Raw genomic sequence first — 22,564 nt, forward strand, 5'->3', positions numbered from 1 at the left:
TTATCCGGGGGTGGGTGCATGGCCTTGAGCATGGAGATGGAGCTTTATTTCGCCAAGTAACAGAGGAATGCGGACCAGAGGGGCTGCTGAGTAAAGAATCAGTGTCGGTCACAGGAAGAGAGATTTGAGGCTCGAAACATCTTATATATATACTAGGGGCCCGGTGCATGAAATTCGTGCACTGGGTGTGTGTGTGGGGGAGTGTCCCTCAGCCCAGCCTGCCCCCTCTCACATACTGGGAGCCCTCAGGCGTTGACCCCCATCACCCTCCAATCGCAGGATCGGCCCCTTGCCCAGGCCTGACGCCTCTGGCGTAGGCGTCTGGCCCAGGCAGCGGGGACCTGCAGTGGCAGCGGGGGGTGCCGCGATCGCGCGGGCTCCGCCCCTGCCCCTGCAGGACGCCTCTGGCTGAGGCGTCCAGCCCGGGCAGCGGGGACCCGCAGCTGCAGCGACCCCACGATCGTGGGCTTCGCTTTAGGCCCAGGCAAGGGACCCCTAGCTCCTGGGACTGCCAGCTTTGACCGTGCCCAGCTCCCATCACTGGCTCCACCCCTACTTCCTGCTATCACTGGCCAGGGCGGCAAAGGCACCTGATTCTCCGATCATGGCTGGGGGGCAGGGCAAAGGCGGCCCCAGGGCCGCCTTTGCCCTGCCCCCCAGCTCTTAGCTCCCCCCTGGGTTTCCAATCACTGTCAGTGGCAGGGGGCTTCTTCCTGCTTTCCCTTTCGCCTCCCTGCATTGTGCCTACATATGCAAATTAACCGCCATCTTGTTGGCAGTTAACTGCCAATCTTAGTTGGCAGTTAATTTGCATATAGCCCTGATTAGCCAATGAAAAGGGTAGCTCGTACGCCAATTACCATTTTTCTCTTTTATTAGTGTTGATTGTTAGAATTTGTTTTTTTTTTGTTTTTTTGCCTGCCAAGTCCATAATCTTGACTTAAGTAAAGTAAAAATAGAGATTAAACATATTTATACACAGTTTGGTCATTCATGTAGTCCATGGCATTCTTTTGTAAAATGTACTTACTGATCTTTTTAAAAAAGGTGATACATTAGGATAATAAGACATTTATTAATATAAAAACATACAATACATTGAACAGCAAGCCTGCTCCCGCCCCAGCCTGTCTTTGTTTCTCCTGAGAGAGAACCATTCACCGCCTGCCCAGAGGGTTCTGTGCGTGTCCCAGCAGACATGTGCATTTCCTCACTGTTAGTTACCTGTTGCCCTGCGACAAATACTCTGATTAGCATTTTGAAACAAACATTGTTGATTCGCAGTTTTCCTGCATCAGGAATTTCCAGGAATCCGTCAGGAATTTCCAGGAATCCGGGAGCAAGTTCGTTGGGTTGTTCTGACTCATGAGGTTGCCATGGGGATGGTGGCAGGGCTGTGGCCTCATCTGAAGGGTTGACTGGGGCTGGAGGACCCACTTCCAAGTTCGCCGACTCACGTCTGTTGGCAGGAGGCTCAGTTCCTCGCCACGCGTACTTTCTCCTAAATTCTTGGAACTGGGATTGCTGGGAGAAAGGCTATGCACAGTTAAGGATTTGATGACCTTTATTCAACTTCCTCTTCAAAGAGGTTATGCTACACTGTGCTCCCCTATCACGGTATGGTGCTCCGTCTGCTCCCCCAACTTCCTGAATCTAAGGTGAAAAAGGACGCCCTTTGTCATTTCACTCACGTCTTTCTTGGTGTGCGTGAGGTACCCCGTATCCTGCCCTAGAAGTAGAAGCCGGTGTCTGTAAAAGCCATCTGGCTGAGAGGGAGAGAGCTTAGGGGGTTATAAAACCTACATTCTGCAACATGTACATCGTCAACACGGACCCCCCAGTTCTTGGCGCCTGCTCTCGTGCTTGTACACTGTCCTCATTCACTTATCCGCCCACGTGCACTCTTCCAGATAGCGGGGCCCGGGGGGGGGGGGGTGGTGGGGTGGCGAGCAGAGCCCGCGCTCAGAGAAGCCACACGGAATAGAAGGACCCGCTAGTCCACCCTGGTCCGAATTCCTGGCCCGGACCAGGGGGCAGGAGCTGTCCCACAGCAGACGGTGCCTCCCCCCTTTCGGGTGGTTTGTTTGAGGCCACAGGTAGGTGGGACACTTGGCTTATGTTTGTTCAAGCTGCTGAAATCCGGTGAGCGAAGAGACAGTCAAGGCGAGAGGCTCCGGGCGGCTCGCAGAGTGCAGGGAGGGAGTGGTGGGGGGAGGGGGGAGGGAGGGGAAGGAGGACTCCCTGTGGCCAGGCCTCCCCTTCTGCCCGAGTTTTTCCCGGTGACTCACTGCGCAGCCACTCAGGAACCTAAACCTCCGGGTCCGTAAGCCCGGCTGCGTTCTGAACAGGCTTCCGGAACAAGGCGGCCCTTTGTTGTAATAATTCCTTGTGAGAATTTTACAGGGAAGTAGCTTTTCATCTCTGCGTAAAAGCTTCTGTTGGTATCGGGCCATATTATTAAATAAGGATTAAAAATAGCCCTGGAGTTTCTAAAGCCTAATTCGTACATGAGGATAAATAGCGAGTTCCACGTGGTCGTGCGTGTACGTCTTGTGGCTCGGTTCCACCCACGGTGACATGAACTCTCACATCACGAACCCAGGGCCAGAGTTTAGAGCGAAGAGCGGTTTGGTTCAGGGGTTAAGCTGCCTGGGTCCAGGGTGACCGCCCCCCAATCCTCTGATAACACATGGTTGTTAGGACAGGCGGAAGGAGGAGGACTGCCCGTCGTGGGGGACGTAGTTAGGGCGAAGAGGCTTTTCGGAAAGGCCAGAGCTATGCTCCCAGGAAGCCGTCAGCTCTGAAATATGCTGCGAGGCCGCGCCGCAAGGATGGTGAAGTGATGCTGAGGTTCTGGGCAGCGTGCTCCCATGGGGACTCGGCGCGATCCCCTTTGCGGTCTGGCGTGAGGGACCCCTGGGCCCGGCTGGTGGTGGCAGGTGGACAGGGCGCCGGGCGGGGAGGGGAGCGGAGCGCGCCCACAGCACTCGGACGGGACAGACACCTGAACCGTTGGCTGGCTCTGCAAGCGAAGTCGAGCTAGCAGGCGCTCCAGGTGTGGGAGCTTTTATTCATTTAAGAAAAAACGCTCCGCTGTCCTTTCTGCCGGGGGCCTCGCTGCCCTATGAGCGCTTTCCTCCGTGGGCTCACGGGGGGGGGGGGGGGGGGTTGCGTAACGTGTGTGCCACAGGGTGCGCTGCAGGGTGTCAGGAAACAACACCCGCAAAGGCGTGGGGAGGGCGGTGGGGAAGGGGGGCGTGACCCCTTTCCTGGGGGAGCTGGATGGGTCTGACCCCTCTGCTCTGAGCCTGTTCCTGGGCCTGGCTCTGTGGTTGCTGCCGTCCTCACTGGCTCCACTCCGGGGCGGACGAGGGAAGGCAAGAGGGCGGGGCAGTGGCAGGCTGGTGGTTTCCTGTCCAGGCAGCATCCCTCTGCCTTGCAGAAAAGTTAAGGACGCGGAGGAGCCTTACAGGTGATCCCTGAGCCACACTGCTCAGTGGAGGGCACAGCGGGGAGCGCTGGCCTTTGGCCTGCAGGCAGCCCCCACAGCCTTCCCTCTTGACCTTGGCAGTTGCCTCTGCACTGATAACCAGGGTCCCACATGCAGGGCGCCCTCTGCCTTCAGCTCTCAGCTCTCTCCCGGGGGCCTCCTCCCTCCCAGGTGCGGGGTGGCCTGTCCTCACCGCCCTTGTGCCCATGTCTGCTCCTCGCCGAGGTGCGGGCAGGCCCACTGAGGATTCCTGCCTCCTGGGCACAAGGTTGAGGAAGCAGAGGGCGCTGAGCGGGGAGGAGCCAGCAGGAGGGGGAGAAGGACAGTCAGACCGGTAGGTGGCCTCTCAGGACGGAGATGCCAGGCCACAGGGTCCCCACCGCGCTGAGGGGACTCAGAGTCGGAATTCCGGGACTCTGCAGGCGTGTCAGATGCCGGCATCGATGGCAGCCTCTCCCCAAAGGCGGTGGCGTGCCTGCACCCCGTCCCCCAAGAGTGCGTGAGGGACCGGCCCTCCCTGTCGCACTGGTGCTGGTGTCTCCTCGTGTCATCTCTGCCGTCCACTCAGGGGTGACGGTGGTGCCTGCGGATGGGCTGGGCCAGCTCAGGCGGGTAGCCCCTTAGGGTCAAAATGCCCCTGTACACCCGCGAACTCCCTCTTTTCCTTTAGATCCGTGGCAGGTCCACGAGAGCGCTCACCGACCCACGGCCACGCTCCTCCGAGGTGGACTGGCTCCCCGTGCAGGCCCCCCCCCCGGCGCCTACCCGGTGACCGTGGTCACGCTGTTCTGCGCGAAGAGCGGTGCTTTGCCACCTCAGCTTTGAACCCCAGTTTCCGAGCCTTCCTTTCCCCCAAACGGAAAGCTGAATGATGGGGTTCCGGCTTGGATTGGGAGCTGTGAGTGGGCGTGTTCGTCTCCTGCCGCTGGGGTGGCGTGGCCGCAGCAGGACTGTGACACGTTAGGGACACGCAGGTGGTTTCTGTTAGGCTGTTGTACGTAGTGCTGCGGCAGGCATGGGCGTGCGCACGTGTTTTTGAGTGAGTGTTTCTGTGTTTCGGATAAATACCAGAAGGGGAGTTGCTGGATCATGTGGTGGTTCTGCTTTTAGTTTCGTAGAGGAAACGTCATCCTGTTCCGCACAGTGGCCGTCCCGGTTCACATTCCCATCCACATGCACGGGCTTCCGCTTCTCCGCGTCCTCGCCAGCACTTGCTATTTCTTGTTTTTGAAAATCAGCGTCCTCACCGGTGTGAAGGGAGGCCTCGCTGTGGTCTCGATTTGCACCCCCTGATGATCCGTGGCATGGAGCATGTTTTCATGCACGTTCAGCCGTCTGACATCTCTGGGAAATATTCAGAGCCTTTGTCCATTTCTTAATTGGATTTTATATTCTTTTTGCTACGACGTTGTATGAGTTCTTTATGTATTTTGGATTTTACCCCTTTATCGGGTATTTGATTTGCAGATATCTTCTTCCATTCAGTAGGTGGCCTTTTCATTTTGTTGATGGTGTCCTTGGCTGTGCAGAAGCTTTTTAGTTGGATGTAGTCCCACGGGTTTAGTTTTGCTTTGGTTGCCTTAACTTTTGATGTCAAATCCAAAAAAGTCATCGCCATGACTGATGTCCGGGAACTTACCGCCTATATTTTTCTTCTGGGATTTTTATGGCTTGAGGTTTTACATTCAAGTCTCATCGTTTTGGGTTAATTTCTGTGTGTAGTGTAGACAGTGGTCCAGTTTCGTTCTTTTGCGCGTGGCCGTCCAGTTTTCCCGACAGCATTTATTAAAGACACTGTCCGTCCGCATTGCTCTTCTTTGTTCTTTTGTTGTAAGTTAATTGCCCACGTATTCGTGTGCTTAATTCTGGGCTCTCTCTTCTGTTCAATTGAGCGATGTCCCTGTTCTTAGGCCAGTACTGTACTGTTTTGAGCACTATAGCTTTGTAACATAGTTTCAAATCAAGGGGCGTGATGCCTTCAGCTGTGTTCTTCTTAAGATTGCTTAAACTACTTTGGGTCCTCTGGAATTTATTTTAGAGTTTTTAATCTTCCGTAGCCATAGCAACCAGCTGTAGTCATTAATACAGCTTCTCACGCATGCTGGGACTTTTTGGAAAGAGACCTGACAAGCACACATTTACAAAGTGAACGTTCATAAAGTGAGGCACGAGCGTTCTTCCGGCTTTGCCACGTCCTCCAACACCTGCCGGAAGCTGCGGAGGGAGCCACCACCATGGACCCTTCCCTGCTGTGTCAGGGGGACGGACACTGTGGGGAGGGGAGAGGTCGCCGGCGCGGGGGCTCTGTCCCAGGATGGCCCTGGGGAAGGCAAGAGTGACCACCGCCACTGACGCACCGGCTGCGGCTTTCCCCGACAGCCCTCCGAGTCCAGGCCTGCACGGAAGGCTGGTGAAGGCGTTTCCTGACAGGTGGATTCTTCCAGATCTTTCCTCTCACACCACCCCGGCGATCCCTGCCTTCTTCCTGAAAACTTAACGCAAAGCTCGGACTTCACCTCCTTCAGTCTGAAAAGGAAAGCTCTCCACCCTCTCATAAGACTTCCCTCAATGACCTTACGATGTTTCTGATTAACTGACTAGTTTCAGTCTGAACAAGAAGTATTATAGACAGACCAGCCCCCCGGCCCCCAGCCCACAGAACTTTCTTAAGTTGGTCACTGAGACCAACCTCATTGTCTTTAAGGTAGTAGATTTTCTTCTTTGTCAAATAGACAGTTCCAGGCCTCTGGCCTCCTTAAAACTTATAAATATTTCAAAGAAAAATAGAGAGAAAAAGATACTTTTTTATTTTTTCAGGAAGCTACATATTTCTTTTTTAAATCCTCACCCGAGGATATTTTTCCATTGATTTTTTTAAAAAAATACACTTTTATTGATTTTTTTACAGAGAGGAAGGGAGAGGGATAGAGAGTTAGAAACATCAATGAGAGAGAAACATCGATCAGCTGCCTCCTGCACATCCCCCACTGGGGATGTGCCAGCAACCAAGGTACATGCCCTTGACCAGAATCGAACCTGGGGCCTTTCAGTCCGCAGGCCGACGCTCTATCCACTGAGCCAAACTGGTAGGGCTTTTCCATTGATTTTCAGAGAGAGAGTGGAAGGGAGAGGGAGCGATGGAGAGAAACATCGATGTGAAAGACATTGATTGGTTGCCTCCCACATGCGCCTGACCAGGGCTGGCGATCAAGCCTGCACCGAGGTACGTGCCCTTGATGGGAATTGAACTCCAACCCTTCAGTCCACAGGCCGATGCTCTATTCACTGAGCCAAACCAGCCAGGGCAGGAAACTACATGTTTTTCTAAAGAATTTTGCGAAAGAGCTAGAGAATTCCAAACAAATAGAGAAAGTTGAATGTGAACACTTTGAGAGGAAACGAGAATTTCTTGTCTATGGTTTCTCTGTCCCACCCACCGCACCCCGCCTCCTCCCTCCTCCCTCCTCTCTCCACTGCTCCGAGAGGGGAGAAGTAATTCACAAACCTTCCATCGTCAACTCCCTGCCAGGAGCAAAGTGCCCACGTCCGCTGCTGATCCCAAATCAAGGCGCGGTCCCACAGGCTTGCTGTCCGGGTCCCTGTGGCTGGGGATGGAGACCACACACCCTAGTCTTTCCAGGACTTTCCCTGTTTTAAAACGGAAAATCCTAGGGTCCAGGAACCCTAAGTCCTGGGCCAGTTGGGAAGGTTTAGCCTCTGATAGGGGCTAAAATGGAACTGGTGACATTTCCCAACAGGACCTAATTGGGGATGGACGCGGTAAAAGTGCTGGTGAGTCTGAACGTGCATCTCCAGACCACGAGGGGGCGCCCACAGCAAAAGGGTTAGAATCACCCCACTTACAGCTCCATTGGTCAGAAGACGTGGGTCTCTCGGCTAAACTTAAGGCCTCGGCGGCCCCCATCTCTTCTCGGGGGCCGTGGGGGGAATCTGTGCCTTTGTCTTCCCTGCTTCTGGAGGCCGCCTGATCCTTGGCTCACGCCCCCCCTCCACACTCAGAGCCCATCTCTGAGCGCTGTTCCCTCGCCAAGTCCTCCCGCCCGACCGCAGCTGGGGACGCTCTCACTTTTAAGGCTGGCGGGATCCGACTGCCCCCCTGCACGTCCAGGCTAGCCCCCCGCCTCAGGTCTGCAGCCTTGGCGCACGGCAAAGGCCCGAGTGCCACGGAAGGCGACATGTTCACGGGCTCTGCGTGTTAGCACGTGGCCACCTCTGGGGGTCATTCCTGGGCCTGCTGCACCAGAAGGCGGTCTCAGAGCTGGTTCTCACTGTGCCAGCGCCGCCCCGGCCATGACCAGAATGAGCTGTGGTCAGGGTGGACCTGCCTGGAAAGTCAGCTGGTGGCATTGCCCGCAGCGGCTCCTGAGCTTGTCCCACCGGATCCTGAGCTCGCCGTGACCTTCGCCGTGACCTCTCCGAGCCTGGAATGAGAGGGCAAGCCTGACCGTCCTTCCACCGCAGGACGCGTCCTTGCTGAGGGCGCAGTGCTCTCTGGGTGCTTTTACGGAAAGTCCTTCACGGCCAAGGTCAGGCATCTGCATCCACCTGCCTGGAAGAACATTCCAGACCCAACTCTTGGCCCTGTGACGCGGCGCGTGCTCCGTGGCTGTGAGGCCTGCACGGTGCCGGTCCCACGGGCTCCTCCTCTGCCGGAAGCCGGTCCATCCTTGCTGCCTGACACAGTCGCTGCAGGAAAGAAACATCTGCACAGCATATGTTTCAAGGGACCTGGCGTATATAGCATACTGTTCTTAATATGTTTGCTCCCCTTAGCGCTGTGTGTTTTAACCAAGGTCACCTCTCCGAGAAAGGTTGTTTCCCCAGGTAGGAATTTTTCCCTGAAGTCAGGGAGGGGATGAAACTCCTTAACTAAGTGCCAGGCGGGTAGTTAATCACTACAAACAATCATGCTTAAGCTACATAATCTTTACTCCCTGGAATGGAGATAAGAAACACCCTAACCTTTGTAATAGAAATTGACAGGATTAAAATCAACTGGTATAAATACGGATGTAACAAGACAATAAACAGCAGAGCCTCTCTGGAGATCAAGACCAGAACTTGGCTGGAGATCCTGGCTAGGCTGCTGATCAACTGAACGCTGTCTCCGTGTCATTCCTTCTTCGCCGACTCCGTCCACACCTTTGGGGACCCCTGGACCTGCTGGGGCTGGACCCCGGCACTCCTCCGAGTACCCCGGCCCGCTCTGCTGGAGGACGCGGCGGGTGCCTGCGGGGGCGTGTGGCTTTGCAGGGTGCCCTGGTTTCTGCGGGCGGGTGCCAGGCCCGCATGGCGGTGGGGGCTCCACGTGCTGCGAGTCGGGCAGAAAGACGGTCTGCGCCCCAGTGTGGGGTGAGCAATGCGCTGTCACCCTCACCGTCCCCTTCAGGCCCAGCAGGAGTTCCCTCCAGAGGGAGCAAACAGGCGCGGACGCATGTGCAGAGGACAGAGCGGCGATGGTTCCGGGGACAACTGGGGACCCTGTGGGCTGGGGGCCTCTGGGGCTCCGTTCTCCGTGGGGAGGGAGGGGCCTGGCTTCTTTGGGAAAGGAATGCCATTTGCTCCCTGGTGAGTTGTGACAGAGGGACTTCCGTGGGCCGGGCCGGGCCGTGGGCGCTGTCAGAGTGGGACGAAGTGAGCAGTGGCAGGCTCTCCGGGGACGGTGGGTCACTGGTTCTGGGCAGAGGCCACCCCAGGAATGTGACCAACAGGAAGTAATTAGTAAACAACTCGCTGCTGAACTGGCAGCTCCCTGCAGAGAAGGGGGTAGGAAGCTGCCCAGAGTCAGAGGGAGCAGGGGACTCGGAGGGGAGGACTCAGCCACCGGCCGACGTGGGAGCTCGTGGCGGGGGGTGTGGGGGGTGTGGGGGGACACGGGTGTCCCGGGAAGGTGACATGGGAAGGTGGAGGGCACAGCAGGGCCTGAGAGGGGGTCGTGTTTGAAGAAAGTAACTGGCTTGACTGGCATCTATTGGGAAGTGGAAAGGCAGGAAGGAGGGAAGGAAAGACAGAATAAGGAGCGATGGACAGGTGAGGGAGGGAGGGCTGAGGAGGGGAAGGAAGGAGGGGGAGGGGGATTATTGGTTTCCGCGTGTCCGGCATGATTCTGTGTGTCTTCCACATCATGTCACAGTCACAGCCGCCCACCCTGAGGGCAGCACTGTGACCCCCCATCGTGCAGGAGGACGGCCTGCACTGGAGGGGTCCCTGCCCTGGGCACCTGCCTGGGAGCAGGGTCGTTCCAGCTGGTGCCTGAATAGCATCCAGCAGAGCGGTCTTAGGAAATGGCGTCTTATCAGGATGCAGCCAGCAGGATTCAGGCCCAGAAATGCCAGACAAAGACCCAGCGGGAGGCGGGGTGGAGGCTGGAGACCAGGGCGGAGAGATTTCAAAGGAGGAGACACCGCGGGGGGACAGACTGCTGGTCAGTGAAGGCTGGGAAAGGCCTGGCTTCCACCTCGAGGCCTGGAAAGGAGCTGGGCCGGTGCCTGCGTCCAGTCTGGGAGACAAGGGGGACCTCTGTTCGTCGGATCCTGCTTGTGTCTTCGGGTGGGTTACGGTGTCTCTCTGAGCCTCAGTTTCCTCATCTGTAAAATGGGACTAGGAACAGGACATCCTGCAAGAGTCTGCGAGGATTGAACCCAGGATGCCCGCGAGGTGTGGGACCCTCTGTGGAATCGGAGCGGTACGCGTTTGCAGTTACTGGTTTTGAAAAGTCGCCTTAGGAATCACGGAGTTGGGAGGACATTTCCTTCCAAAACGCTGTCGCTGGACAGGGAAGGGTGAGCGAGGCTGTGGGTCCTCCCTGTGTGACGCCAACCTTCCTTCATGCTGAACCTCAGACCCCAACGGGCGTGTTGCCTACACCCCATCTCGTGGACTTCCCTCCCCAGGCGACAGTGGGCAGCCGGCAGCGGTCCGCTCAGGCTCCCTCAGGGCAACTGCAAAAGTCAGACGGAGCCCCGCCCTCTAACCTCCGCCAGCAGAGGCCTTTGCTGCCATTTCTTGCAAAGAAAGTGTCCCCTGGCAGTGTCTGCCCTGCGGGGGGCCAGGAGGGCCAGGCGCCCCCAGCTCCCTGGATGCCCTGTCCCCTGGGCCTTTGCCCGCAGACTGGGGGGACTCCCAGGCCCCAGGGCCAGGCAGGGCCCTGCTCTCTTGCCTCCTGGCGGAAGACCTGTTTGCTTTTGCGATTAAGAAAATGACTTCAGTTGTTAATCCCCCTTGGGATAGTATCGGAGGCGTTGCTCTTTTTTGGGGGAAAAAAATCACCGGTTCTTCCAGGATTCTACGGGTTGGCATGAAAATCAGACGGATTGAGCCTTGTTAAAAGGACCCTAAATTCCATAATTGCCTGTTCTGTGCTCACGGGTTTGGAAGAGTGACGACGACGATGATGATGATGATGATGATGACAATAATCACTGCTTTTATATGGGTGCCCGGAGACCTGGCATCTCACACAGAGTCCTGTGCAGCGGGCGGGCGGCGGCGTTTTCCTGCTTTAAATGCAGAAGCCGAGGCTCAGGGAGAGCAAAGGAACTGCTCAAGGCCACACATTCCTAGGAAGGTGGGCTCCTGCCACTCCGTCCCCCTCCCCCGCCCCTCCTGGTCTGGTCTGACTGCAGCAGCACCTTCCCCGTGACCACGACCTTGACCATGACCTTGACCATGTTGCCTCCCAGACAAGGGATGCTACGTCCAAATGCAAACTTCAGCTTGCCAGGCAAATGGAAAGGATTACACACGTCTTTGAACTTACAGAATTTCTCAAAGGCAGGAAGCTCCCCTCTATTTAAAGACTGCGTTTTCAGTCAAACCATGAGGCGAGCGGCTCGGGGAGGACAGTGCTGCCCTGGACTCAGGGCCTTGCACTCTGTCCGTACCTCTCCCTCTCTCCTCCGCCCTCCCTTCCGCTCACCTCCCCTGCTCCCTCTCCCTTCCCCTTTTCCCTCTCCCCCCTCCCCCACCATCTATTCTCTTCCCTCACGGTGGATGTCACTCATGGGGTGATCTCTTCCTACTGGAAGCCAGGAGCCTCTGGAAGGGGAAGGTTCGTAGACCTGTGCCCCGAAAAGGAGGAGCGGGGGGCGCTCTCTGGAATGACCAGCTCCAGGTGCTTAGGAGCCATGGGAGCCGAGCCCTGTCGCAGTCCCAGTGCTTGCGGGGTGCCAGGCCCGCGGCCTGGGCCTGTGGGAGCCACCGGGTGAGCGTCAGGGTCAGAGATCCCAGCTCTCCCTGCGCGTGCTTCCATGTGGGAGCAAAGGGAAGTCCAGGGAGTGTCCCCCACCCACCCGCCAGGCTGCTCGCTGGGGTGGCACATTTCCCCAGCCCGACCTCCAAATGGCAGGTGTGGTGCGTGCTGGGCGCAGAGGCCCCGGTCCACGTGGGGGCGTGGGGCGTGGGGCGTGCATTTCTAAGCACAGCCGTTCCACACGCCGCGTGCTGGTGGCTGGTGACCCTCAGGTCCTCTCGTGCCAGGAAGGGTGGTCCTCAAACTCGAGAGTCAGTTGTTGGTGCCGTGGACTTGTCTGCGAGGGAAGGGACCCGGCTCCGGGGACACGTCCCGGGAAGACCCGAGGGGCCTGGGGGGGTGACTGCTCAGATGACAGGCCGAGGTCGCTGTGCGGCCGGAGGTGTGTGTCCGTGGCCAGTCCCCCTGGCGTGGGAGGCACCCGCCTGCAGCCGGGGACAGGCAGAGGCGGGGACACCGCGGGCGGGTCGGAGTGAGCCGCCTCCCACGGGTTGGCTCGGACCCGTCCCCTGGCAGCGCTGCGTCCAGCCTTCCGCTGGGCGGGCGGCCAGCAGAGCGGGGTCTGGCCCGCCCTTTGGCCACTTTGTTCTTGTCCCAGGAGAGCGGATTCGGTGGCTGCCCACGCCTCCCGCAGCCCTGGCCGGCCGCTGCGTTTACTCAGCTCCGTCCCTCCGAACAGTGGACCGGCACGGGCCACCAGCACTCACCGTTTCCTCCACGTCCCTGGGACGGGCCAAGCAGACAGCGGCCCGGAGGCCTGCGGGCCCAGAGCGCCCCCCACGGCAGAGGGCCGGGCCTCAGGGAGGGGACTAGGGCATCGCCAGGGACCTGCCTCCATTTCCTCTCCGCCAGCTTGCTTTCCACCACACTTGGGTAAAGTGCTGACTTTGCAGAACGTGTTTACCACGTAGGCCCACGAAGAATTTTCTAGAAAGAAGGTCGAGCCAAGAAAGTGGAGAAGCAAGGTGGAGAGTGCTGGCGTGGCTGCTCGGGGGGGCGGGGGGGCCGCGAGCTGCCCTCGTTACCCCCTCGTGTCCCATAACGTAACCCCCTCGTGTCCCGGAACCCCCTCCTGCCCCGGAACCCCTCCTGTCCCAGAACCCCTCGTGTCCCGGAACCCCCTCCTGCCCCGGAACCCCCTCCTGTCCCGGAACCCCCTCCTGTCCTGTAACCCCCTCCTGTCCCGGAACCCCCTCGTGTCCCGGAACCCCCTCCTGCCCCGGAACCCCTCCTGTCCCGGAACCCCCTCCTGCCCCGGAACCCCCTCCTGCCCCGGAACCCCCTCCTGTCCCGGAACCCCTCCTGTCCCGGAACCCCCTCCTGTCCCGGAACCCCTCCTGTCCCGGAACCCCCTCCTGTCCCGGAACCCCCTCCTGTCCCGGAACCTCTCCTGTCCCGGAACCCCCTCGTGTCCCGGAACCCCTCCTGTCCCGGAACCCCCTCATTACAACAGGCCAGACAGAAAGCAATTTTAGAGCAACCAAGATGAGGCAACCCAGGTAATGTGAATGTGGTTGTATTGTAGCTCTGGCAGCTGGCTGATTCTTCTAGAATCTTCTAAAGGGTGTCCCAAAATTCACGCAAGAAGTAATTTTGATAGAAAACACAGGTTTATAATTAAAATTGTAATTTTTTTTATTGATTCCTAAAGTATACAGTCTAGGGTTATGTATGGAATAGCACATCGGGTAAATGCCTCCACGACTTTGCTGGCACATACTCAAAGCCGTGGTCTTCATTGGTCTTCATTGTCCCTGCTCCTGGGCCATCTTTGGTACTTGGTCATGCTTATCAAATTGAAGGGATTGACATCAAAGGGCAGCAGATATTAGAATCTGATTCAATAAACCAAGTAAAATTAGGCTTTTATTTATTTTTGTTGTTGTTAATGCTCATGCAAAATTCAAATCTTGCGTGAATTTTGGGACACCCTTTAGAACCGCGGTGGCTGGCCTTTCGGACCTCATGGCCCACCGGTGGCGCCCGCTGTTCTGGAACGTGTGACGGCCTCAGGCCGCCGGCCGTGCTGGGTCGCCACAGCCCGTTGTACGGCCACAGGGGAACGTGTTCAGGGAAAACACCCCCAGAGCTTCACCTCGTCTCTAAGCTGTGGGCGCTGAGGCCACGGTCGGTCCCCGCTGGGTTCTGGGAAGGAGCCTAGAAAGGACTCTAAGGCTTTAGAGAGGCCGGTGACAAAGGCAGTTTCTATTTATTTTATTTTATTTTATTATTATATTTTTAAACCCTCACTGAGGATATTTTTTCAGTTGATTTTCAGAGAATGGAAGGGAAGTGGGGGAGACATGGGTGTGGAGAGAGACGCACTGAAGGGCTGCTTCCCACACACGCCGATTGGGGCTGGGGAACCAGCCTGCAGCCAGGTCCTGCCTGGACCAGACCGAGCCCCAGGCCCGCCCGTCTGACACTGAGCACACGCCAGGGCCCTTCTTACTGTTTAAAGACGGTATTGCACCTCCCGCTCTATTTGTCCAACGGTGAGAGCACTTTCCTGGCGTGGGCTTGAGGCCTTAGGGATGGAAGGTGGTGAGGCCTGTGGAGCCCCCTGTGGACTCCCCGGGGAAGGTGCACGCCCCGGGGGAAGGCTGCTGGCTGCAGGGGCCCATCCCGCCCTGCCGGGGGCCAGCCCCAGCGGGTCCAGGGGTCCCCAAAGGTGTGGACGGAGTCGGCGAAGAAGGAATGACACGGAGGCAGTGTTCAGGTGATCATCATAGCCGGGTTCTCTTGTCAGGATCTCCAGCCAGGTTCTGTAGCCAGTTCTCCAGCCAAGTTCTGTCTAGGTTCTCCAGCCAGGTTCAGTCACCAGGTTCTAGTCAGGTTCTCTTGCCAATTTCTGTAGTCAGGTTCAGTCCAGGATCTTTTGCCATGTTCTCTCGCTAGGTTCTGTCTCTAGGTTCTGAGGCCAGTTTCTGTCCAGGATCTTTTGCCATGTTCTCTCCAGCGAAGTTCTTCTGTCTCTAGAGAACGTTCTGTGTAGGTTCTGTGCCTAGGTTCTGTCTCCTAAATTCTGTGTTCTAAGTTCTGTCTCTGCTGTCTTGTTACAACTGTATTTATACCAGTTGATTCAATCCTATCAATCTCTATTCCAAAGGTTAGGGCGTTTCTTATCTCCATTCCAGGGAGAAAAGATTATGTAGTTTAAGCATGATTGTTCGTAGTTAAAGTGATTAATTACCCGCCTGGCACATAGTTAAGAGGTTTTATTCCCTCCCTAACTTCAGGGGAAAATCCCTACCTGGGGATTCAACCTTTCTCGGAGAGGTGACCTTGGTTAAAACACAGCGCCAGGAAGGTGAGCAAACATATTAAGAACCGTATGCCATATATGCCAGGTCCCTTGAAACAGCAAGGATGGACCGGCTCCCGGCACCGCCCCGGCCCGGAGCCGCATCCAGCCCCACAGGCAGGGCTGGCAGGGTGCATGGCCCCACATTACGATGCGTTACACCAGGACCCAGGGCTCAGGAGACGAGGGAGAGAGAAAAGGAGCCCCGCACCGCAGGCTGAGCTCAGGCCTCCCTGCGGCCCGGGAACTGCTGGGAAGCTGCGGAGCAAGTCAGGGCCGGTCCAGGCATGTGGCTCTGTCCTGGCCGCCATCGCCCCCTCCCCCTGCTGGGCCTGCAGCCGTGGGGACGTGGCCTGATCTGGGGGGACCCCAAGCCCGGCCCTGGGACTTCACAGGCTCAGTGCAGAGCAGACAGCGGGACACAGCCGCCTGCACAGTAGCCACGAGGGTGGGCATGGCCGGGGTGGCCCAGAGGGCGCTACTTGAGGGCCTGTCTGCGGAGGATTTGTAAGGACGCTCCCAAGCCCCCAGGCTTCCAGCCACTGCCCAGACTCCCGCTGGGAATTCTCAGCCCCACCCCTCCACAGGTGGACTGGCCAATGGGAGCTCTCAGCCCCTCCCTCCACCAGGTGGACCGGCCAATGGGAATTCTCAGCCCTGCCCCTCCACAGGTGGACTGGCCAATGGGAGCTCTCAGCCCCGCCCCTCCACAGGTGGACTGGCCAATGGGAAGTGTCAGCCCCTCCCTCCACCAGGTGGACCAGCCAATGGGAACTCTCAGTCCTGCCCCTCTACCAGGTGGACTGGCCAATGGGAATTCTCAGCCCCGCCCCTCCACAGGTGGACTGGCCAATGGGAGCTCTCAGCCCCACCCCTCCACAGGTGGGCTGGCCAATGGGAGCTCTCAGCCCCACCCCTCCACAGGTGGACTGGCCAATGGGAGCTCTCAGCCCCGCCCCTCCACCAGGTGGACTGGCCAATGGGAATTCTCAGTCCCGCCCCTCCACCAGGTGGACCGGCCAATAAATGCTGGGGAGGAAGGGGGAGTGGAGGGGTGGGGAAGGGTTAGGGGGCTCGGAGCTCTGTTATCTGGGTGTCTGGGTGCCTTTTCATGTGCGTACAGCCCACCCATTAGGCTCATGGGCCCCTGGCATTCCACCACTTGTGGGGGGGAGCTTGTTAACCATTCAGATTCCTGGGCCCGTGGCAGACCTGGATCCAATGTTTACTCTTTTATTTAAGGGAGAGGGAGAGAGAAATAGCAACATCAACGGTGAGAGAGTCATTGATCGGCTGCCTCCTGCACGCCCCACACTGGGACCAGCTGGCAACTCGGGCCTGTGCCCTGACCGGACTCGAACCCTGACCTCCTGAGCCACACCCGCTGGGCTGTGCTCTTTTGAATTAATCTCTCTCTGTCTCTTTCTCTTTCTCTCTCTCTCTCTCTCTCTCTCTCTCTCTCTCTCTCTCTCTCCCTCCCTCTCATATTGAAGTAAGACAGGCACCCAAGTACCCAAACCTTAAGACTTTGTTCATATACGTGTGTAGCCACCACCCAGCTCAGGACCCGGGACGGGCTGCCACCAGAAAGGGCCCTCCATCCCCGGACACACCAGCTCCCAGGCGCCCGCTGCTCTGGCTTCCCTGGCACAGAGACGTTTGCCGGGTGCCGTGCGCTTTCCTCGGAGCCCGGCTTCTCTCCCAGCATCGGCCTGGGAGACCCTCCGCCCCGCGGCCGTGTGACAGCCGTTCTCTTCCTTCCCGGGCTGTGTCCCGCGTGCAACTATCCTGCAAATTCATTCATTCCGTCGGCTCTGGATGGTACCGGCTGCCTCCAGGTTTGGCTGTGACACTCAATCTAAGAAGGTTCCTGTGGTGTCTTTTGTGCCCGTTTGCGCTCCTCTCTGGTGGCCGTGGGTCGCTGGTTGCTGGGTCGCTGGGTCGCTGGGTCGCTGGGTCGCTGGGTCGCTGGGTCGCTGGGCCAATGCTCCTTGGCTCTGGTAGGTGACTGTGAGCAGGGCCCAGCGCTCCGCCTTCCCGTCCCCTCGTGGTGTGGTGCTGCCGGCCTCTCCGCTGTAGCCGCCTGGCAGCTGTGCAGCGGGTCCCTCTGTGGTTCCCGCTTGCCCGGCCGGCTGGCTGATGACGGCGAGACCTTCCTGTGTGCTCAGTGGACACTGGCGTTTCACCTTTGGTGAAGAGGCTGGTCAAGGCTTTAAAGTTGGGTTGTGGGTCTTTCATTCTTGTTGACTGACGTGTATGGGTATCTTGTTACCAACAGCCGCTCCTGGTGACTTAACACCGAAGTCAGGGACCCACCTCGCTAAGCCCCCCGAAATGGCCCAGTTTTCCTGAGGCCCCTCCCTTCCTCCCTCCCTCCCTTCTTTTGTTTCTTTTGTTTTAGACAGAGAGGAAGGGAGAGGGAGAGAGAGATAGAAACATCAGTGATGAGAAAGAATCATGGATCGGCTGCCTCCTGCATGGGATCGAGCCCGCGACCCGGGCCTGTGCCCTGACCGGGAATCGAACCGTGACCTCCTGGTTCCTAGGTCCACACGACACTCCATTACTGAGCCACGCCGGCTCCACTATCATCTTACCAGCACCACAAACTCGCCAGAGACCTGTGGTGTGAGGAAGGTGGATGAGAAGGGCGAGGCTCAGGACCGCTGTTTTTAGTCTGGATTCCGCCACCTCGTTTCCCGCGTCCCCCTCTCTTCTCCACCAGCCTTTCTCCTCCGCGGGGCGCATGCTCAGTACGCGCTGTGCCTGCGTTTGGGGGTGTGGGTGGATGTGACCGGCTTCGGGTCACCAGAGGAATGGTCTCATTACCTTCCGCCCTGGGCGCCCCCTGTGTCATAATCTACCGTGTGCGCAAATGGCTCCCATCTCTCTGCTCCCGGGAATCGGAGGCGGGTGTGGAAGCTGTGCAGGCCCCAGGGAGCTCAGAAAGTTGCATTGTGTCCAGGGCGCTCAGGGCACAGGTGGTCCCAGTCCCCCTTCCCAGCCAAGTACAGCCCAGAGGGCGGGCCGGTGTCTCAGTGGGACAGGCTGATGGTCTGTTCTCAGCACGGTCACCCCAGAGGGCGGAGGGCGAGGTGTGTGCAGGAGAAGATGGAGAGCCACGGGGGGCAGGGGGCGGGGGGGAGGTGTGTGCAGGAGAGGATGGAGGGCCACTGGGGGTGGGGGTGGGGGAGGTGTGTGCAGGAGAGGATGGAGGGCCACTGGGGGTGGGGGTGGGGGAGGTGTTTGCAGGAGAGGATGGAGGGCCACTGGGGGTGGGGGTGGGGGAGGTGTGTGCAGGAGAGGATGGAGGGCCACTGGGGGGGGTGGGAGGTGTGTGCAGGAGAGGATGGAGAGCCACTGGGGGGGGTGGGAGGTGTGTGCATGAGAGGATGGAGAGCCATGGGGGGCGGGGGGGGCGGGAGGAGGTGTGTGCAGGAGAGGATGGAGGGCCACGGGGGGCGGGGGGGGGCCACCGGGAGGTGTGTGCAGGAGAGGATGGAGAGCCACTGGGGGGGGTGGGAGGTGTGTGCAGGAGAGGATGGAGAGCCACCGGGTGGGGTGGGGTGGGGGAGGTGTGTGATGGAGAGGCGAGCAGGGACAGAGCACCTTCTGCTTTGCCTTTGGTGACAAAGGGAGTTCCCTCTCACCGCCTACACTCTGCACGGCTACTGGAGGCCCAGCGAGGCGGCTAGTCGTGGCGGGGGGGTGGGGGGGGCGGGGTGCGGGTGTCCTCGCCCTTCCCTGCCCTCCCCCTTGGCCCAGAGGCCTAGAGAGGTGTATTCACAGCACCGTGACCACTCACACACGTGCAGTGGTTTGGGTGCGCACTGCGGCCTCCATCGGTGGCTGTGAGGCTGGCTCCCACGTGGTCTCTCCTTGCAGGCCGGCTGTGACGGGGAGAGCATCGGCAACTGCCCCTTCTCTCAGCGCCTCTTCATGATTCTCTGGCTAAAGGGCGTCATATTTAATGTGACAACAGTGGACCTGAAAAGGTAAGACAAGGTTCCTGCATTATCGAAATAACAGCTTAATCACACACACACACACACACACACACACACACACACACACACACACGGCGTTATCACGGGCATGTCCATCCTCAGCCAGGACCCCACATTGGCCCGACTGTGGGTGAGCAGCAGTCACACACACACACACACACACACACACACACACACACACACACACGGCATTATCCGGGCATGTCCATCCTCAGCCAGGACCCCGCGTTGGCCCGACTGTGGGTGAGCAGCAGTCACACACACACACACACACACACACACACACACACACACACAGCGTTATCCGGGCATGTCCATCCTCAGCCAGGACCCCACATTGGCCCGACTGTGGGTGAGCAGCAGTTACACACACACACACACACACACACACACACACACACACACACACGGCGTTATCACGGGCATGTCCATCCTCAGCCAGGACCCCACGTTGGCCCGACTGTGGGTGAGCAGCAGTTACACACACACACACACACACACACACACACACACACACACACACACAGCGTTATCCGGGCATGTCCATCCTCAGCCAGGACCCCACATTGGCCCGACTGTGGGTGAGCAGCAGTTACACACACACACACACACACACACACACACACACACACATGCACGCACAGACACACGGCGTTATCCGGGCATGTCCATCCTCAGCCAGGACCCCGTGTTGGCCCGACTGTGGGTGAGCAGCAGTCACAGTCCCAGGTCAGAGGGAATCGGGAAGGAGTAGGAGTTGGGGCGCCAGAAGGAACCTGCTCCCCAGTTCCTGGTCAGCCATAGCTTCCCACAGGCCCGTGAGCTCCACTCCTGGCCGGGCCTGGGGAGAGCCCACTCTCACCTCCGTGTCCAGAGCGGGCCACACGGTCACTGCCCTGAGACACACTCCAAGGCCCCGTCTCCTCTACGTTCTCAACGGTGGGTTCTCTTTAATGGGGGGACACGCTACGCCTTGGAAACGGAGCTCGGCCCTGGCGGCTACTGACCAAGGCTGCTGTCTGCCCCCCCCCTCCCCCCGCCACCCCACTCCCCTTAGGAAGCCCGCCGACCTGCAGAACCTCGCTCCGGGGACCAACCCGCCTTTCATGACGTTCGATGGGGAAGTCAAGACGGACGTGAATAAGATCGAGGAGTTCTTGGAGGAGCGCCTGGCTCCCCCGAGGTAGGCCTTAGGGGGCAGCCTCACGGCCGGTCCCCACTGTCCCCGCTTCCCAGGCAGCTCGAAAGCCTTGGCCGTGGGAGTCACTCCTCGCTGCCCGCCCCCTCACTCTCCCCCACCTGGGGTGCACCACAGCCAACAGGGTGGGACTAGAACCCCCCCACCCCACCCCCCAGTGAAGGCGGCCCGGGCTTTGCTCTGAGCCTGCAGCTTGGCAGGTCTGGTTCGAAGGCAGGAAGTGGGGGGTGGTCGGTGCCGTGTGGGTGGGCCACGCCCTAGGCACTTGGCTGGAAGGGTGGGAGAGCACGCTGGCATACCATGCCCTGGAGCCTGGACCCGGAATGGAACCTTCTAGGCCCGCACCTTCCTTGGAGTAGGGAGGGAGCAAAGACCAGTGCTCAGGCCGAGAGCAATCAGTCTAGACCCGTGGTCGGCAAACTGCGGCTCGCGAGCCACATGTGGCTCTTTGGCCCCTTGAGCGCGGCTCTTCCTAAGCCTTAGGAGGGCCCTAATTAAGTTAATAACAGTGTACCTCCCTATATAGTTTAAGTTTAAAAAATTTGGCTCTCAAAAGAAATTTCAATCGTTGTACTGTTGAAATTTGGCTCTGTTGACCAATGAGTTTGCCGACCACTGGGTTAGACCTTTCTCCCGGCCCTGGTGGCTCCAGGCCTTGGAGACGAAACGCTTAGGACAGCACTCAGGGAAAGTTTTCGCTTTTGTATCCACTCATAGAAAGACATACCCCCACCGTGTCATCCCTGCTCAAGCATCGCTCCTCTGTGACATCCCCATGTCCCCATGTTGAATTTTTCAAGGTACCCGAAGCTGGGGACCCAGCACCCCGAGTCTAACTCCGCCGGGGATGACGTGTTTGCCAAGTTCTCAGCGTTTATAAAGAACACCAAGAAGGATGCACACGAGAGTGAGTGTCTGCCGCCTTCCGGGGCTCTGCCTCCAGCGGGGCCGCCCCTCGGCCTCTGTGTGGTTCGGGGTCCCGGGAACCGCGCCTCCTGGCACAGCGGGAGGCCTGTGCCTAGCGATGAGGGAAACGTGCCTCCACCTGGACCTGCAGTGGGTTTCAGAGACACCGCGCTTCTAGGCTTGGAAGCCGGAAAGCACCATGTTTTAGGGCAGCGGTCGCCAACCTTTCGGCCCTCACGGACCATCAGTGGCCCACGGACCAGCGGTTGGTGACGCTGTTTTAGGGCGAACCACTCGGCCCGCGCGCCGTGCCCAGCTGCACCCGGAGTCAGTTTAAGGGATGCTGCCGCCAGGGCCTGCTCCACGATAGGGTTTGCTGGGGTCCAACCCCAGCAGGTCCAGGGGTCCCCAAAGGTGTGGACGGAGTCGGCGAAGAAGGAATGACACGGAGACAGCGTTCAGTTGATCAGCAGCCTAGCCAGGATCTCTAGCCAGGATCTCCAGTGAAGTTCTGCTTAGGATCTCCAGCCAGGTTCTGTGTCCATGTTCTCTTGCTAGGTTCTCCAGCCAGGTTCTCCAGGTTCTCCAGCCAGGTTCTGTAGCCATGTTCCCTCGCTAGGTTCTCCAGCCAGGTTCTGTCCAGGTTCTCCAGCCAGGTTCAGTCACCAGGTTCTAGTCAGGTTCTCTTGCCATGTTCTATCCAGGTTCTGTAGCCAGGTTCTGTCTCTAGGTTCTTCAGCCAGGTTCTCTCTCTAGGTTCTGTCTCTAGGTTCTGAGGCCTGTTTCTGTCCAGGATCTTTTGCCATGTTCTCTCCAGCGAAGGTCTTCTGTCTCTAGGTTCTGTGTAGGTTCTGTGTCTAGGTTCTGTGTCTAGGTTCTGTGTCTGTTGGTTCTGTCCTCTAAGTTCTGTCTTGTTACATCTGTATTTATATCAGTTGATTCCAATCCTATCAATCTCTATTCCAAAGGTTAGGGCGTTTCTTATCTCCATTCCAGGGAGTAAAGATTATGTAGCTTAAGCATGATTGTTCGTAGTTAAAGTGATTAATTACCCGCCTGGCACTTAGTTAAGGGTTTTATTCCCTCCCTAACTTCAGGGGAAAATCCCTACCTGGGGAAACAACCTTTCTCAGAGAGGTGACCTTGGTTAAAACACATAGTGCCAAGAAGGTAAGCAAACATATTAAGAACAGTATGCCATATGTGCCAGGTCCCTTGAAACAGCAAGGATGGACCGGCTCCCGGCAAGGGTTTCCATAAAGACTTGGGAAGAAATGAGTGAGTTCTAGACACAGCTGTGGGGGTAGGCGGCAGCGGGGGGTAGGTGGCAGCACAGGGCAGGCGGCAGAATTGTTTTCCAGGAGGAGTGAGGCCACGCCAGCGTCCT

General features: G+C 58.1%; 1 protein-coding gene across 1 annotated transcript in view; it reads left to right on the forward strand.

The window, feature by feature from the left end:
• CLIC6 (chloride intracellular channel 6) overlaps window positions 1-22,564 on the forward strand; it is a 34,490-nt gene that overhangs the window by 6,937 nt on the left and 4,989 nt on the right. The window contains exons 2-4 of the mRNA XM_059685887.1: window positions 18,952-19,061; window positions 20,131-20,256; window positions 21,072-21,327. Of these exons, the coding sequence (XP_059541870.1) occupies window positions 18,952-19,061; window positions 20,131-20,256; window positions 21,072-21,327 (492 nt within the window). The remainder of the gene's footprint in view (window positions 1-18,951; window positions 19,062-20,130; window positions 20,257-21,071; window positions 21,328-22,564) is intronic.

This window comes from Myotis daubentonii, chromosome 3, assembly GCF_963259705.1.
Source record: "Myotis daubentonii chromosome 3, mMyoDau2.1, whole genome shotgun sequence".
In the NCBI taxonomy this organism is placed as follows: Eukaryota; Metazoa; Chordata; class Mammalia; order Chiroptera; family Vespertilionidae; genus Myotis; species Myotis daubentonii.